This window comes from Oncorhynchus masou, chromosome 28 (genome assembly GCF_036934945.1).
Source record: "Oncorhynchus masou masou isolate Uvic2021 chromosome 28, UVic_Omas_1.1, whole genome shotgun sequence".
NCBI classification, from domain to species: Eukaryota; Metazoa; Chordata; class Actinopteri; order Salmoniformes; family Salmonidae; genus Oncorhynchus; species Oncorhynchus masou.
The window spans coordinates 75,225,888-75,242,848 of NC_088239.1; the positions used below are offsets into that span (position 1 = coordinate 75,225,888).

The window sequence follows — 16,961 nt, forward strand, 5'->3', positions numbered from 1 at the left end:
ACCCGCTTTCATTCTCCTCTACGCTACCCTCGGTGCTTTCATTCTCCTCTACGCTACCCTCGGTGCTTTCATTCTCCTCTACGCTACCCTCGGTGCGTTCATTCTCCTCTACGCTACCCTCGGTGCTTTCATTCTCCTCTACGCTACCCTCGGTGCTTTCATTCTCCTCTACGCTACCCTCGGTGCTTTCATTCTCCTCTACGCTACCCTCGGTGCTTTCATTCTCCTCTACGCTACCCTCGGTGCTTTCATTCTTCTCTACGCTAAGGTGGGCAGAACGCTGTTACGTCTGATGGGGCTCCGATCAATAAGTTAATGATGAAGCCTCTCTGTCTGGACTCTGGACTAGTGCATGCATGGTGCAGTCTCTCCCCTCATCCCTCTTCTGCCCATCACCACCCATACTCCTGTCAGAGCCCCTGACAAACGTCAGCCCCTCAGCTACTATGGCTAATGGAAACTGACTCTTAGTAGATGGGGAAGGGAGGACATTTCTCTTCATCATAGGGATTGGAAGAAACAAGTTCCACTGTTTGCTGCCAGATGCAGCATCAATTATGCAGTACACTGGAGCTGGTGAGTGTACACTACAGTATTAGGACAGGCACATCATTCTCTACCCCCTCCTCCCGACAGTCTACTGTTGTGTTCATCCACTGAGGCTCTGCTGCGTTGGTGGATATGCTGGTAACATTTAAAGGCCAAAACTCAGACTTCTCTGTGTCGGCTGGCTTGTCTCCCCCCGTTGGGAATGTTAGGATTCATGCCCCTTGGTTTATAAAGAATTTTAACAAATCTGTTTTTTTGTGAAATACCATAGAGGGTAGGCAGTAGACTTCATCTTAACTGGACTTGCATCATTATCGCTTAGAAAATAACTGTTAGATAAAGAACTCTCCATCAGTCTGAGGTGAAATTCACTTGGCGGCCTGACTGCCGGTGCTGTGGGTTCACAAAACCTGATGTGAATAATAAATAGAACGGAGATGTATCCTCTCCTCCTGGATACTTTCAGTCCTCTGCTTTCAAAGCAGTCCGTTTCATTTCAGGGTTGTCCGATTTCTGTCCAAGTGAGTAGGTTGGTTACGTGCCAGCTGCATGTCGGTTCCATTGACATCAATCATTAATTATGCCTCACTGTGTCTGTGGCTAGCTTATAGGCTTCTGGCATATGACTAGAATATGTTTGGACTGATTTCCTTAAAATGTAGTGGAAAAATTATTATATTTCTGTGGAGACATTTTAATGTAATTGCAAATACAATTTCTCATAGTCTTTACCCTAGAAACCTCAGTGAACTGTTTTGGTTTAATAGGGCCCTTTTATGTGCACACGGTTTGTTTATCTGTGATCTTTGTTGAAAATAGACCAACTGCCTACCAAAAGGCAAATAACATTGCCAACTCTTATAATTGTTTTAATTGCACATTCGATGCTGGACAGATTGCTCACTAAGATCCTGAATTCTGGGACCAGTGTGAACACTGAAGTAATAAAACGCATGGAGAGCTTTGAGTTACAGTGTACTCTTATCCCATGGTGATGATTGGGGGGGGGCTGCTTATAAGTTATCCGAGGTACCTTTGTTCATCAGATCCCTCCGTAGACCTCTCCCATCAGTGGTTTAGTGGTGTCTGGAAAAGTGCGTATACTTTTAATTTGCCCCAAATTTCCCAAATGGCCCACCCAACGAAGAAAAGGTGCCCTGTGTGGAAAAATTCTATGAGAACACTGTGACATACACTCTGAATTACCTACAATGAGAACTCCCATGTTGGTCTTTCACAGTCAGGCCAATCTAAGCTGTACTGTGCTAGTAGGCTAATAGTAGGCCTACTTTTGAAACAGATAAACAAGGCTGTCAAATGACTCAGAAATTCACAGGTTTCAGATTTTTGACATCATGTTCGGGTTTTCACTCAGTCACACTTTTTTAATAGAACATCCAATTTTGTTGTTTTTCTAAGGTCTCAACAATACTTAAACCACATCAGGAGACAACGTTGGAAGTCTGGGAAGTTTTATAAATGTACATTTCTTTTAGCGTAGGTGTCCTTTAATTCCAAAGCAGGCCCCTAGCACTGTTTGGTTAGCGGTGTTTCTGTAACAGATTTACAAAACAAATAGTCACTGGATTGATGCAAATAATCATGATATCATTCTTCCAGGTATACATTGCTCACTTGGGTACAAACTGGTTAAATCAGTGTTGTTTCCATGTCATTTCAATGGAATTACGTGAACCCATGTGGATTAGACGTTGAATTGACATCTGTTCCCAGTGGAAGATGACTTTGTAGCTAGTTAACATTTAATAGAGATGTTTGTTTTGGGAAAGCCTTTCCATCTACCAGAAGACTGTTACAGTGCCTTCAGAATGTATTCACACCTCTTGACTTTTTCTACATTTTGTTGTGTTATAAAATGGGATTCAAATTAATTTGTCATTTTGTTTGTCAACAATCTACACAAAATACTCTGTCAAAGTGGATGAAATATTCAAACATTTGTAGTGTTTTATTTTTCATAAATCTATTATCTTTAGGTAAGTATTCAACCCCCTGAGTCAATACAGCAATTTCAACTGTCAAATTGGTTTTTCTGGGTAAGTGTCTGAAAATATGGAGAGTGGTACTCAGTAATATGTTTGGGGCATCATATCCAATACAACACTTTGTATTCAGGACAAAGAGTGAATTGCTTTGCTACATTTTTTGCAGTATTACTTTAGTGGCTTGTTGCAAACAGGATGCATGTTTTGCAGTATTACTTTAGTGTCTTGTTGCAAACAGGATGCATGTTTTGCAGTATTACTTTAGTGTCTTGTTGCAAACAGGATGCATGTTTTGCAGTATTACTTTAGTGGCTTGTTGCAAACAGGATGCATGTTTTGCAGTATTACTTTAGTGCCTTGTTGCAAACAGGATGCATGTTTTGCAGTATTACTTTAGTGTCTTGTTGCAAACAGGATGCATGTTTTGCAGTATTACTTTAGTGTCTTGTTGCAAACAGGATGCATGTTTTGCAGTATTACTTTAGTGCCTTGTTGCAAACAGGATGCATGTTTTGCAGTATTACTTTAGTGTCTTGTTGCAAACAGGATGCATGTTTTGCAGTATTACTTTAGTGCCTTGTTGCAAACAGGATGCATGTTTTGGATTATTTTTTATTCTGTACAGGCTTCATTCTTTTTAGTATTGTGGAGTAACTACAATGTTGTTGATCCATCTTCAGTTTTCTCCAATCACAGGCATTCAACTCTAGCTGTTTAAGTCACCATTGGCCTCATGGTGAAATCCCTGAGTGGTTTCCTTCCTCTCTGGCAACTGAGTTAGGAAGGATGTCTATATCTTTGTAGTGGCTGGGTTTATTGATACATCATTCAAAGTGTAATTAATAACTTCACCATACTGAAAGGGATATTCAATGTTTTTGTTTTGTTTACCCATCTACCAATGGGTGCCCTTCTTTGCGAGGCATTGGAAAACCATCTTGGACTTTGTGGTTGAATCTGTGTTGGAAATTCACTGCTCGGCTGGGGGACCTTACAGATGTGTGTGGGGTACAGAGATGAGGTAGTCATTCAACAATCATGTTAATCCCTATTATTATACACAGAGTGAGTCCATGCAACTTATTATGTGACTTGTTAAGAAAATATTTACTCCTGAACTTATATAGGCTTGCCATAACAAAGGGGTTTAATATTATTGACTCAATACATTTCAGCTTTTCATTTTGTATTCATTTGTAAAAATGTGTAAAAACATAATTCCATTTTGACATTATGGGGTATTGTGTGTAGGCCAGTGTAAAAAATTAAATCTAAATTAAATCAATTTTAAAATCAGTCTAACTAAAAAAAAAATGGAAAACTTAAAGCGGTGTGAAGACTTCCTGAAGGCACTGTAGGCCTATCATTAACATAGTTTTATTTTTCCTGCTTGAAACTGACATTTTACTTCACATTATGAGGCATGTCGTACTTTGCTTCAAAGTAGCCTATAGCCAAAATCCCTCCATAGCAACATGGAGGCAATTGTTTTATAAAGACTTCCTCGTATGCGTACTGCTGTTCTATTGGTTTTCTTCCAACTTCCTTTTTTATTGTCTTTTAGCAGCCAAATCATCCTAGTCATATTAGCAACCGATAATAGTTGTTGCATCTTTAGATCTCACCTCTTTCTAAATTCCTAACGGATATTTCTAAACCTTGTGTGGTGAGCATTTTAGAAAGATGTTTTCCCGCAAATTGCATTTGGGAACATTCACGCGTAGGCCTAACGCTGTGTGCACATTGCTGCACTTTAAATGTGAAGAAATAATAGTTTATCAACATTTTAAGCTAAACATTCTGATCTGTTCCATCAGCCTTATTAATTGATACAGCGTATACCTCCACTGCACTACTTTGATACACATCGTGGGGATTAAGAAGTGAGTACATTGAATGCCCACTGAAAAATAAGTGGGTATGCGGCGTATACCCTACACTACACCATGGTCTCCCACTTAAATAACAACCTATGGCTGGCCATTGGTCATGTTGCTCGCCCCCGTATCCCTGTGTCCATCCCCCAATCAGTCTCCACTCTCAGCCGCCATCACAGTGCAGGGCGACCGGCGCCGGCCATGGTGCTGTTGCCATGGAAACCCCAACCCCTATTGCGCCTGTGGGGATAGGATGGTGTGAGTTGCGGCTCTGCAGGGTTTGGGGATTATGCCCAAGATGCATTAAAATAGGGTCTGTTCTCCCCTTATTAAAATGGGGTCTGTTGTCTCCACATTAAAATGGGGTCTGCTCTCCCCACATTACAATGGGGTCTGCTCTCCTCACATTAAAATAGAGTCTGTTCTCCCCACATTAAAATAGGGTCTGCTCTCCCCACATTAAAATAGGGTCTGTTCTCCCCACATTAAAATAGGGTCTGTTCTCCCCACATTAAAATAGGGTCTGCTCTCCCCACATTAAAATAGGGTCTGTTCTCCCCACATTAAAATAGGGTCTGCTCTCCCCACATTAAAATAGTGTCTGCTCTCCCCACATTAAAATAGGGTCTACTCTCCCCACATTAAAATAGGGTCTGCTCTCCCCACATTAAAATAGGGTCTGTTCTCCCCACATTAAAATAGGGTCTGCTCTCCCCACATTAAAATAGGGTCTGTTCTCCCCACATTAAAATAGGGTATGTTCTCCCCACATTAAAATAGGGTCTGCTCTCCCCACATTAAAATAGGGTCTGCTCTCCCCACATTAAAATAGGGTCTGTTCTCCCCACATTAAAATAGGGTCTGTTCTCCCCACATTAAAATAGGGTCTGCTCTCCCCACATTAAAATAGGGTCTGTTCTCCCCACATTAAAATAGGGTCTGCTCTCCCCACATTAAAATAGGGTCTGCTCTCCCCACATTAAAATAGGGTCTGTTCTCCCCACATTAAAATAGGGTCTGTTCTCCCCACATTAAAATAGGGTCTGCTGTCCCCAACATTAAAATAGGGTCTGCTCTCTCCACATTAAAATAGGGTCTGCTCTCCCCACATTAAAATAGGGTCTGCTCTCCCCACATTAAAATAGGGTCTGCTCTCCTCACATTAAAATAGGGTCTGCTCTCCCCACATTAAAATAGGGTCTGCTCTCCCCACATTAAAATAGGGTCTGCTCTCCCCACATTAAAATAGGGGTTCTCATTAAAATGTCTCTCTCCCCACATTAAAATAGGGTCATTAAAATAGGGTCTGCTCTCCTCACATTAAAATAGGGTCTGCTCTCCCCACATTAAAATAGGGTCTGTTCTCCCCACATTAAAGTGAAATATCTCACCGTGTGTACCAGTGAAGACTTGCGTAAGCATCAGAATGTAGGAACATAATGTTTTGCTGGGGGTTGTGCCAAACCTTGCATCTGTTTACATTATCACCATGACACGTTGTGCTCTGCAGCAACCTTTCTCTTTATCCAGGCAGCTCCCCACATATTTAACATGGCTGAGAGAGAAAAGGATCAAAGGACTGCCGGTGCCTGTGACAGATCAGTGTCAGAGCAGCAGACCTGTAATAATAACACCCCTCTGTTCTTCCACTGTGGACTCACTCCATACAAACACCAACGATACTGGACAAAGCTATTTCATTAACACCTTCATATGAATAGATTTGACCATGTTGAAATGTTAATGAATAGATATTGTATCTCACATAGTATCTCCAAATATTTTAAACTGCCTCGGTGTACTCACTGCTTAAACATCTGGAGTGGAGGTGCTGGCCTAACTTAAGTGAATACTGCAAGCAAACACAAGGTGTGGAAATCTCCATGTAAAATACTAGACTTAATCTACTAGAGCTAGCGTAGTATTTTTATATGGAGAGAGTGATGCACCTTGATTTTAAACCAGCTCTGTGTACTTAGTATCCTAGCCCATGAAGACTACTGCAGTGACAGCCACACTACTGTTTAGTGAGAACACTGCACTTTGTAGTTTGAGATGGATTAAGATGCCAAACACATTTCCTCTTCCTCTCCTCTTCCTCTCGTTTCCTTGAATGAGGGGGAATCTCCTTCCTCGCTCTAGGATGCTCCATACATAATTTATGATCCATTTATTAATTGAAGGTCTGTCTCCACCGTGTTTGTGTGTATATGTCTGTGTTTGTGGGCCAACCCCCACCCTTATTTATGCATGAGTCTGTAGTAGTAGTAGTAGTAGTAGAGCACATTTGTCTGGTGAAGTGAGGAGGTAAAACTCAAGACAGGCTATCTGAGACTGGGAGCAGTTAGTTTAGTCTGGTTTCAAACACTCCTAATGAGGCTCATCTGGCTCAGCTCTGACCACTGACCCCGTAGCCTGGTCCCAAGACTGTATTCCGTATTTACACAGAAAGAGCAATTCCATTATACTGGGTGAATGCTGCAATAGACAAAGTACATAATATATGAGGACAATGCAGAGTCTAACCATATAACTAGGCCTAATAAAAGTGTACTCTCTACAGGCAGTTTATGCACAATATATCGGTGAACATATCGGAATCGGCTGATATTAGCTTAAAATGCCAATATCGGTATTGACCCGATGTCTAATTTAACGCTGATGTGCAAAACGGATGTCAAAGCTGATGTGCAGATCTATATAACGTAGGTACATGACGTAATGACACCACGTAAAATGTTGCACTACACGTGCAACACAGCATTCCTAAACTAGCCCACAATATCTGCTGTGTGGATCGAGTAGTCATTTAAAAGAGTAAAAAAGTAATATTGCATGCTTATGAATGTGCTGGTTGTCATACCACTGCTGCCATTTCAATGGCATTTGAGAACATGTTTGAAACTTGGAAACACACTAGCTAGCTCCTTTTGAATAACTGACTCGAGAAATAAGCTCATCAACTGCACCTGCAGCAGATGTGATACCTTCTGTCATGGCATTGAAACGCCTGCTCAACAAAACTGCCGACACAGGCTGTGAACAAGCGATTCGGTGGCATTCTCTCTTTACTGTATCGCTACCATGCTCGATGCTAGGTACAAGGACCGCTACTTTGATGCAGACAAGAAACAGGGTTAAAGTGAAATGTTACAGACACAGCAGGACATGATGGAAACAGACACAGTGACAGTGCACACTGAGGAAGAGAGACCACAGACAGACAGAGCTGAAACTCACTGCTTGACATGTATGACATGCACTCAACACTGCCCTTTCCCACCTGGACAAAAGGAACACCAATGTGAGAATGCTGTTCATTGACTACAGCTCAGCGTTCAACACATTTGTGCCCACATAGCTCATCACTAAGCTAAGGACCCTGGGACTAAACACCTCCCTCTGCAACTGGATCCTGGACTTCCTGACGGGCCGCCCCTAGGTGGTAAGGGTAGGCAAACACGACTCCAACACCGTCATTAAGTTTTCTGACGACACAATAGTGATTGGCCTGATCACCGACAACGATGAGACAGCCTATAGGGAGGTGGTCATAGAACTGGCTGTGTGGTGTCAGGACAACAAGAAGCTGATCGTGGACTACAAGAAAAGGCGGCCCGAACAGGTCCCCATTAACATCGACGGGGCTGTAGTGGTGCGGGTCTAGTGTTTCAAGTTCATTGGTGTCCACATCACAATGAACTTTCATGGTCTAAGCACACCAAGACAGTCGTGAAGAGGGCACGACAAAACCTATTCCTCCTCAGGAGAGATTTGGAAGATCCTCAAAAAGTTCTACAGCTGCACCATCGAGAGCATCACCGCCTGGTCTGGCAACTGCTCGGCATCTGACCGTAAGGCACTACAGAGGGTAGTGCGTACAGCCCAGTACATCACTGGGGCCAAGCTTTCTGCAATCCAGAACCTATATAATAGGTGGTGTCAGAGGAAAGCCTATAAAATTGTCAGACTCCAGTCACCCAAGTCATAGACTGTTTTCTCTGCTACCGCGGTACTGGAGCACCAAGTCTAGGACCAAAAGGCTCCTTAACAGCTTCTACCCCCAAGCCATAAGACTGCTGAACAATTAATCAAATGGCCACCGGACTACTTACATTGAACCCCCCCCTTCCATTTGTTTTGTACACTGCTGCTACTCGCTGTTTATTACCTCAACTAACCTGTAGCCCTGCACACTGACTCAGTACCGGTTCCCCTATATATAATATAGCCTCATTATTGTTATTTCATTGTTACTTTTAATTATTTTTTTTACTTTAGTTTATTTTGTAAATGTTTTCTTAACTAACTGCAGTTCAAGAAGAGTTAAGGGCTTGTAAGTAAGCATTTCATGGTAAGGTGTACTCTTGTTGTATTTGGCGCATGTGACAAATTGATTTGATGATGAAATCCTGGTTGAGAATAAAACGACTGAACAAATGAACGAAACAGCACTGCAAGTAAGTGAAAGAAATAAGTTTTGATGATGTTTTACTGGTAATGGGGACATCTGCGAATGCCAACAACAACTTTTTGTGTGTGTGTGTGTGTGTGTGTGTGTGTGTGTGTGTGTGTGTGTGTGTGTGTGTGTGTGTGTGTGTGTGTGTGTGTGTGTGTGTGTGTTTAAAACCTTTATTTAGCTAGGCAGGTCAGTTAAGAACAAATTATTATTTACAATGACGTCCTACCCCGACCAAACCCGGACCACGCTGGGCCAATTGTGTGCCCTATGAGACTCCCAATCACGGCCGGATGTGATACAGCCTGGATTCGAACCAGGGACTGTAGTGATGCCTCTTGCACTGAGATGCAGGGCCTTAGACCTCTGCGTCCATGTGTAACTATTTAACTTCACTAGAATGCTTAAAAGTCAGCTCAAATTGTAAATATCGGTTTTCGGAATAGTTGTTTTTGGCAAGGAAAATATTGGGTATCGGCCAAAAATGTAGTATCGGTGGGTGACTAGAAAAGACATAAGGTCAATTTAAACAGCATCAAAATATCATAAGGTTGGCGTTCCAGGCGTTGCACACGTCAACCAATGTTTTGATCTGGCAGGCGACTGCAGTGTAGTCAGCCTGGAACGCGGCCCATGTCTCTTCCCTTTGCATTGATCATGTCTACTGCAGGTGAAAGCTCTGTTTAGAGTGCACTTGAGACAGGAACCTTTTCATTGCCTGTTTTGTCAGCTAAGGATTAGCGACATGGAGGAACCTTAATCTTAAAACTCTTTGTGCCTTTTGCTTGTGGTGAAGAGGGCTTTTTCAATAATGTAGTGAAGTAGTGAAGCACACGGGTGCAGCATCATGTTGTGGGGGGGCTTTGCTGCAGGAGGGACTGGTGCACTTCACAAAATACATGGTATCATGAGGGGGGGAAATTATGTGGATATATTGAAGCAACATCTCAAGACATCAGTCAGGAAGTTAAAGCTTGGACGCAAATGGGTCTTCCAAATGGACAATGACCCCAAGCCTAAACAATTTCAAGGTATTGGAGTGGCCATCAGAAAGCCCTGACCTCAATCCTATAGAAAATTTGTGGGCAGATCTGAAAAAACTTGTGCGAGCATGGAGGCCTTACATACCTGATTCAGTTACACCAGCTCTGTCAGGAGGAACGGGCCAAAATTTACCCAACTTATTGTGGGAAGCTCGTGGAAAGCTAGCCGAAACATTTGACCCAAGTTAAACAATTTAAAGGCAATGCTACAAAATACTAATTGAGTGCTTGTAAACTTCTGACCCACTGGGAATGTCATGAAATAAATAAAAGCTGAAATAAATCATTCTCTCTACTATTATTCTGACATTTCACATTCTTAAAATAAAGTGGTGATCCTAACTGACCTAAAACAGGGAATTTTTACTTGGATTAAATGTCAGGAACTGTGAAAAATAGAGTTTTTAAATGTATTTGGCTAAGTATGTAAACTTCCGACTTCAACTGTATGTGGTGTCACCCTAGGTTCACGTACTACTCATGAAACAAATGTAGAACTTTTATTATTCAAAAATATAAAATACCATCAAACCGTCATTTAAAAAAAAATCCCCTTCATCTGAACATCGGAGTGTCAGCAACAATCATGCATGTCAGTTCAGTGCACACAGCTTAACAGACAAAATCAAATAGTTGATAATATATTTCGTAGATTAGACATGCTTCTGTCAAGTAGGCTATGTCATCTCCAAACCATAGCCTATAAAGATGTGATATAACAGCACTGTAGAGATAATAGCTTGTAACAAGCATTTTGGTCTGATTACCCTACCACACTATAGCAAAGGGGCAGAGAAGTGATGCATTTTTTCCTATACTACACTACATTACACTACATGACCAAAGGTAAGTGGACACCTGCTCGTCAAGGATCTCATTCCAAAATCATGGACATTAATACGCTTTGCTGCTATAACAGCCTCCACTCTTCCTGGGAAGGCTTTCCACTAGGTGTTAGAATATTGCTGCAGGGACTTGCTTCCATTCAACCACAAGAGCATTAGTGAGGTCGGGCACTGATGTAGGGTGATTAGGTCTGGCTCGCAGTCAGCGCTCCAATTCATCCCAAAGGTGTTTGATGTGGTTGAGGTCAGGGCTCTGTACAGGCCAGTCAAGTTCTTTCACACCGATCTCGACAAACCATTTCTGTATGGACCTCGCTCTGTGGGCTCCCAAGAGGCGCAGCGGTCTAAGGCACTGCATCTCCGTGCAAGAGGCATCACTACAGCACCTGGTTCGAATCCAGGCTGCATCACATCCGGCCGTGATTGAGAGTCCCATAGGGCGGCGCACAACTGGTCCTGCTTCGTCTGGGTTTAGCCGGGGTAGGACGTCGTAAATAAGAATTTGTTCTTAAGTGACTTGCCTAGTACAATAAAAAATCTGAAAAAAATACAATTGTGCACAGGGGCATTGTCATGATGAAACAGGAAAGGACCTTCCCCAAACTCTTGCCACAAAGTTGGAAGCACAGAATTGTCTAGAATTTCCTTTCTCTGGAACTACATTTGTTCAGGATGGTGTTCTTCTGCTTGCAAGCCTCCCCCTTTTTCCTCCAAACATAACGATGGTCATTATGGCCAATCAGTTCTATTTTTTGTTTCATCAGACCAGACGACATTTCTCCAAAGAATACGATCTTTGTCCCCATGTGCAATTGCAAACCGTAGTCTGGCTTTTTTATGGCGGTTTTGGAGAAGTGGCTCCTTCCTTGCTGAGCGGCCTTTCAGGTTATGTCGATGTAGGGCTTGTTTTACTGTGGATATAAATACTTTTGTACCCGTTTCCTCCAGTATCTTCACAAGGTCCTTTGCTGTTGTTCTAGGATTGATTTGCACTTTTCGCACCAAAGTACGTTCATCTCTAAGAGACAGAATGCGTCTCCTTCCTGAGCAGTATGACGGCTGTGTGGTCACATGGTGTTTATACTTGCGTACTACTGTTTGTACAGATGAACGTGGTACCTTTTAGGCATTTGGAAATTGCTCCCAAGGATGAACCAGACTTCTGGAGGTCTACAATTTTTTTTCTGAGGTCTTCTTGATTTCTTTTGATTTTCCCGTTATGTTAAGTAAAGAGGAAGTGAGTTTGAAGGCAGGCCTTGAAATACATCCACAGGTACACCTCCAATAGGCCAATTGACATCATTTGAGTCAGTCAGAAGCTTCTTAAGCCATGGCATTTTCTGGAATCTTCCAAGCTGTTTAAAGGAACAGTCAACTTAGTGTATGTAAACTTCTGACCCACTGGAATTGTGATACAGTGACTTATAAGTGAAATAATCTTTCTGTAAACAGTTGTTGTAAAAATGACTTGAGTCATGCACAAAGTAGATGTCTTAAATGACTTGCCAAACTATAGTTTTTTAACAATACATTTGTGGAGTGGTTGAAAAATAAGTTTTAATGACTCCAACCTAAGTGTATGTAAACTTCCATCTTCAACTATACATACATACATACATACATACATACATACATACATACATACATACATACATACATACATACATTCTAAGTGATTTTCAATGTGTCTTTCTCCATTCTTTATACTGTTCAACCCAATTTTTTATTTTTTTTTAATTTGGCGCTCTGCAATTCAGCGGATGTTGACGAAAATGATCCTGCTAACGGGATGGGTGCATCAAGAAGTTAAAATAATTTTTACCCATATGTTTTTGGGCTCATTTCTGGAGGTGATCATTATATTTTAAGTGTTAGCATAATTTTATTTTCATATTTTGAGTAGAATGTCTGTTTAAAAAGTCACCAGAACTGAGCTTCAGTCCTTCTTATGGGACCCCGGACTCACTGTTACTTCAGGAATTCAACCATTGTTCTCATTAAATGTGAGTAATGTGCTTAAGTGTGTGTCTGTAACTGTGACATGCTCAATTTTGCTACACCATTGTAGTGTATATTTTAAGCAGGCATTATGAGAACCCAGGGGTCCTGACTGAAGTGTCACCAGCTTTCTGTTCTTTCCACAGCTCTGGGATGTGCGTGTGTAAGACAGGCGTATACGGTGACAAGTGTGACGATTGCCACCCAGGTTTCTTCCGGTTCAGCAGCACGGGTTGCCAGCCATGCCAGTGCAATAATCACTCCAGCTACTGCCACCCACAATCAGGTGAGTCACCCTCGCTGTGCCCAAGGTTGAAACAAATGTCTGCCATGGCCTCTACTCTATGCCAGGGCTGTGCAGACTGCAGAGAAGCCACACATTTTCACAGATGCAGAAATGCATTAAGCAAACTAACTATTATTAATCAAATTAACTCTAGGGAAGCATTTTTCATGAAATCATATTCGTAACATGTCCCCAACAGAGCTGTTTATGCAGTTAACACGAAACAGCATTAGTTGTTATGTAACGGTAAAAAAAACTGCCATATTGACTTCTCCTCCAGAGAGATTCACTCCCATGCTGCCTGCTGACAGACTGTTTGGGGAGTTGCAGTGATTTGATTTGTATTCACACTGTGTGATATTGCCTTGGCCTTAAAAGAAAAAAGAACAAATCGGTCGGCTGTTAAAACGAGTTTGTCGACCACAGCCAACGTAGCTCCCATTCCGCTAATGAGGAAATGCCAGAGTCATCACTCCGCTGCAATCACTGTGATAAGCATTTTTGCCTGTTCCCTTTCGCTTTTCCATGGTTCGCAGCTGGGCAGAATGGCAGGCCTAAGTACGTGCAGCATGATAAGCAAATTGCGCACCTTTCCTCCTACACACATTAATGAGTATAGATCTGTATATAATGACGAGATGCCGATGCCCTAACAATGGGAGTGGTTGTCCCAAAGGCGGAAAGGCAGGTGACAATTGTAGGGCCAAAATAAGCCCATAGAAACGCATTGGGCATATTTTTGGACAGATTTTTGGCGAGAGTGAAATCTCTCGATTTGCATTTTCCTCTCTGTTTCCACACACACATCTTCTCTGTTTACACACACATGCCGAGCCCCTACCCCCGCCACTGACAGCAACAAAGATGAGAGATCACTTCTTCCCCTCTGACAAATCGTTTCAGTTCACTATTTGCATTTGAGGTTTGGTCGAACAGAATCGGTCATATGGAGACCCAAACACATTGTCATTATTTTACTGTATTCGAGGAGAAGCTTTCTAACGAGTGTTTACGTCTCGATTCGTCAGATTACATGCCGAGCAGACACTACGCTGCACTACACTACGCTACACTAACTACACTACACTACACTACACTACACTAACTACGCTACACTACGCTACACTACGCTGCACTACGCTACGCTACGCTAACTACACTACACTACTCTACACTAACTACACTACACTACACTAACTACACTACACTACTAAAACGGGAGTATCAAACAACTTTGATTTTGGAAAATGACTGCTCACTTTGTCGCGCACGGCTTTGCGGTACCACGTACCCGTTATACTAGCTGTCTAGTCTGTGTTTTAGAAACACAATTATATAAGGAATTGGCAACTCGTTCTCATTCTGAGAAATAAGGTAGGCCACTTGATTTCAACATCTGAACAAAGAGGACAGGCTAGCATCCTTTAAACACTTTGAGACGGACAGAAGGGTGTGTTCATAACCATTCAACTGTTCTGCCTTGTTAGCTATCAAATGGATCAAAGTTGGCTAAACTAGAAATATAAATATTAGTTGGCTACTCGCTATCACGTGGGCTTGTGCTTGAGAGATTGTTTGAGACCTGTGTTAATTTCCTATAATGCCTACCACAAGAAGTTAGTAATTGGGCTGGTAGAGAATGTGCATTATGCTTGGTTCAAAAAAGCAGCTTAAACTATTTTGATAAAATATACTGAACATAAATATAAATGCAACATGTAACGTGTTGGTCCCATGAGCTGAAATATCCCAGACATTTTCCATACGCTCAAGAAGCATATTTCAAATTTTGTGCACAAATTTGTTTACATCCATGTTAGTGAGCATTTCTCCTTTGCCAAGATAATCCATCTACCTGACAGGTGTGGAATATCAAGAAGCTGATTAAACAGCATGATTTAATTAAGCAATAATGTCCGAGGCGGTGTGTTATGTGGCCAATATACTATGGCTAAGGGCTGTTCTTAGGCACAACGCAACGCATGGTCACCAATGTAATTAGAGCAGTAAAAATAAATGTTTTGTCATACCCATATGGTATACGGTCTGATATACCATGGCTGTCAGCCAATCAGTATTCAGGACTCGAACCACCCAGTTTATAATCAGGGACAATAAAAGGCCACTCTAAAATGTGCAGTTTGTCACACAACCCAATGCCACAGATGTCTCAAGTTTTGAGGGAGCGTGCAATTGGCATGCTGACTGCAGGATGTTCACCAGAGCTGTTGCCAGAAAATTGAATGTTCAATAAAATGTTATTTTAGAAAATTTGGCATTCTGTTCAACAGGCCTCACAATCGTAGACCATGTGTAACCAGGCAGTGGGTGGGCCTGGCTTCCAAGTGGGTATGTCTATGCCCTCCCAAGCCCACCCATGGTTACGCCCCTGCCCAGTCATGTGAAGTCCATAGATTAGGGCCTTATTCATCTATTTCAATTGACTGATATCCTTATATGAACTGTAATTTAGTAAAGTCATTGAAATTGTTGCATGTTGTTTTTATATTTTTTGTCTTTTGGTCTTATGGTTGTGGAAGGTTTATATTAAGCCTAGGTATAATTTCACAAGCCCTGAATTCATTAGATTATTGACGACTGTTTTAAATGCAGTGTATTTGACTTTTAGTTGTACAACAAAGCTAATATATAGAAAACTTTTTTCTAATCGAGATATACATTGCCTTCGGGAGGTTTTCAGAACCCTTGCCTTTTTCTACATGCGTTACGTTACAGCCTTATTCTGAAATGGATTGAATAAAACAATTTCCACAGCAAGCTACACACAATGCCCCATAATGACAAAGCAAAAACAGGTTTTTGGAAATGTTTGCACATTTATTAAAAATAAAAAACATTCCTTATTTACATAAGTATTCAGACCCTTTGCTATGAGACTCGAAATTGAGCTCAGGTGCATCCTGTTTCCATTAATAATCCTTGAGATGTTTCTACAACTTGATTGGAGTTCACCTGTCGTAAATTCAATTGATTGGACACAGGCCAAAAACCAAGCCATGGGGTCAAAGGAATTGTCCGTAGCGCTCCAAAACAGGATTGTGTCGAGGCACAGATCTAGGGAAGGGTACCAAAACATTTCTGCAGCATTGAAGGTTCCCAAGAACACAGTGGCCTCCATTCTTAAATGGAAGAAGTTTGGAACCACCAAGACTCTTCCTAGAGCTGGTTGCCTGGCAAAATGAAGCAATCAGGGGAGAAGGGCCTTGGTCAGGGAGGTGACCAAGTTCCCGATGGTCATTCTGACAGAGCTCTAGAGTTTCTCTGTGGAGATAGCAGAATCTTCCAGAAGGACAACCATCCCTGCAGCACTCCACCACCAGCCTTTATGGTAGAGTGGCCAGACATAAGCCACTCCTCAGTAAAAGGCACATGAGAGCCTGCTTGGAGTTTGCCAAAAAGGCACCTAAAGACTCTGACCATGAGAAACAAGATTCTCTGGTCTGATGAAACCAAGATTGAATGCCAAGCGTCATGTCTGGAGGAAACTTGGCACCATCCCTTTGGTGAAGCATGGTGGCAGCATCATGCTGTGGGGATGTTTTTCAGCTGCAGGGACTGGGAGACTACTCAAGATCGAGGCAAAGATTAACGGGGCAATGTACAGAGATCCTTGAAGAAAACCTGCTCCAGAGCGCTCAGGACCTCAGATTAGGGCAAAGGTTCACCTTCCAACAGGACAACGATCCTAAGCACACAGCCAAGACACTGCAGGAGTGGCTTCTGGACAAGTCTCTGAATGTCCTTGAGTGGCCCAGCCAGAGCCTGGACTTGAACCCGATCGAACATCTCTGCAGAGACCTGAAAATAGCTGTGCAGCTACGGTCCCCATCCAACCTGACAGAGCTTGAGGATCTGCAGAGAAGAATGGGAGAAACTC

The 16,961-nt window shown here is 42.2% G+C and overlaps 1 protein-coding gene across 2 annotated transcripts in view; it reads left to right on the forward strand.

Moving 5' to 3' along the window:
- The window catches only part of si:dkey-220k22.1 (multiple epidermal growth factor-like domains protein 9), an 80,182-nt gene that overhangs the window by 40,919 nt on the left and 22,302 nt on the right, over positions 1 to 16,961 (forward strand). For both annotated transcript variants that reach the window (XM_064943354.1, XM_064943355.1), the window contains one exon: positions 12,924 to 13,063. In XM_064943354.1, the coding sequence (XP_064799426.1) occupies positions 12,924 to 13,063 (140 nt within the window). The remainder of the gene's footprint in view (positions 1 to 12,923; positions 13,064 to 16,961) is intronic.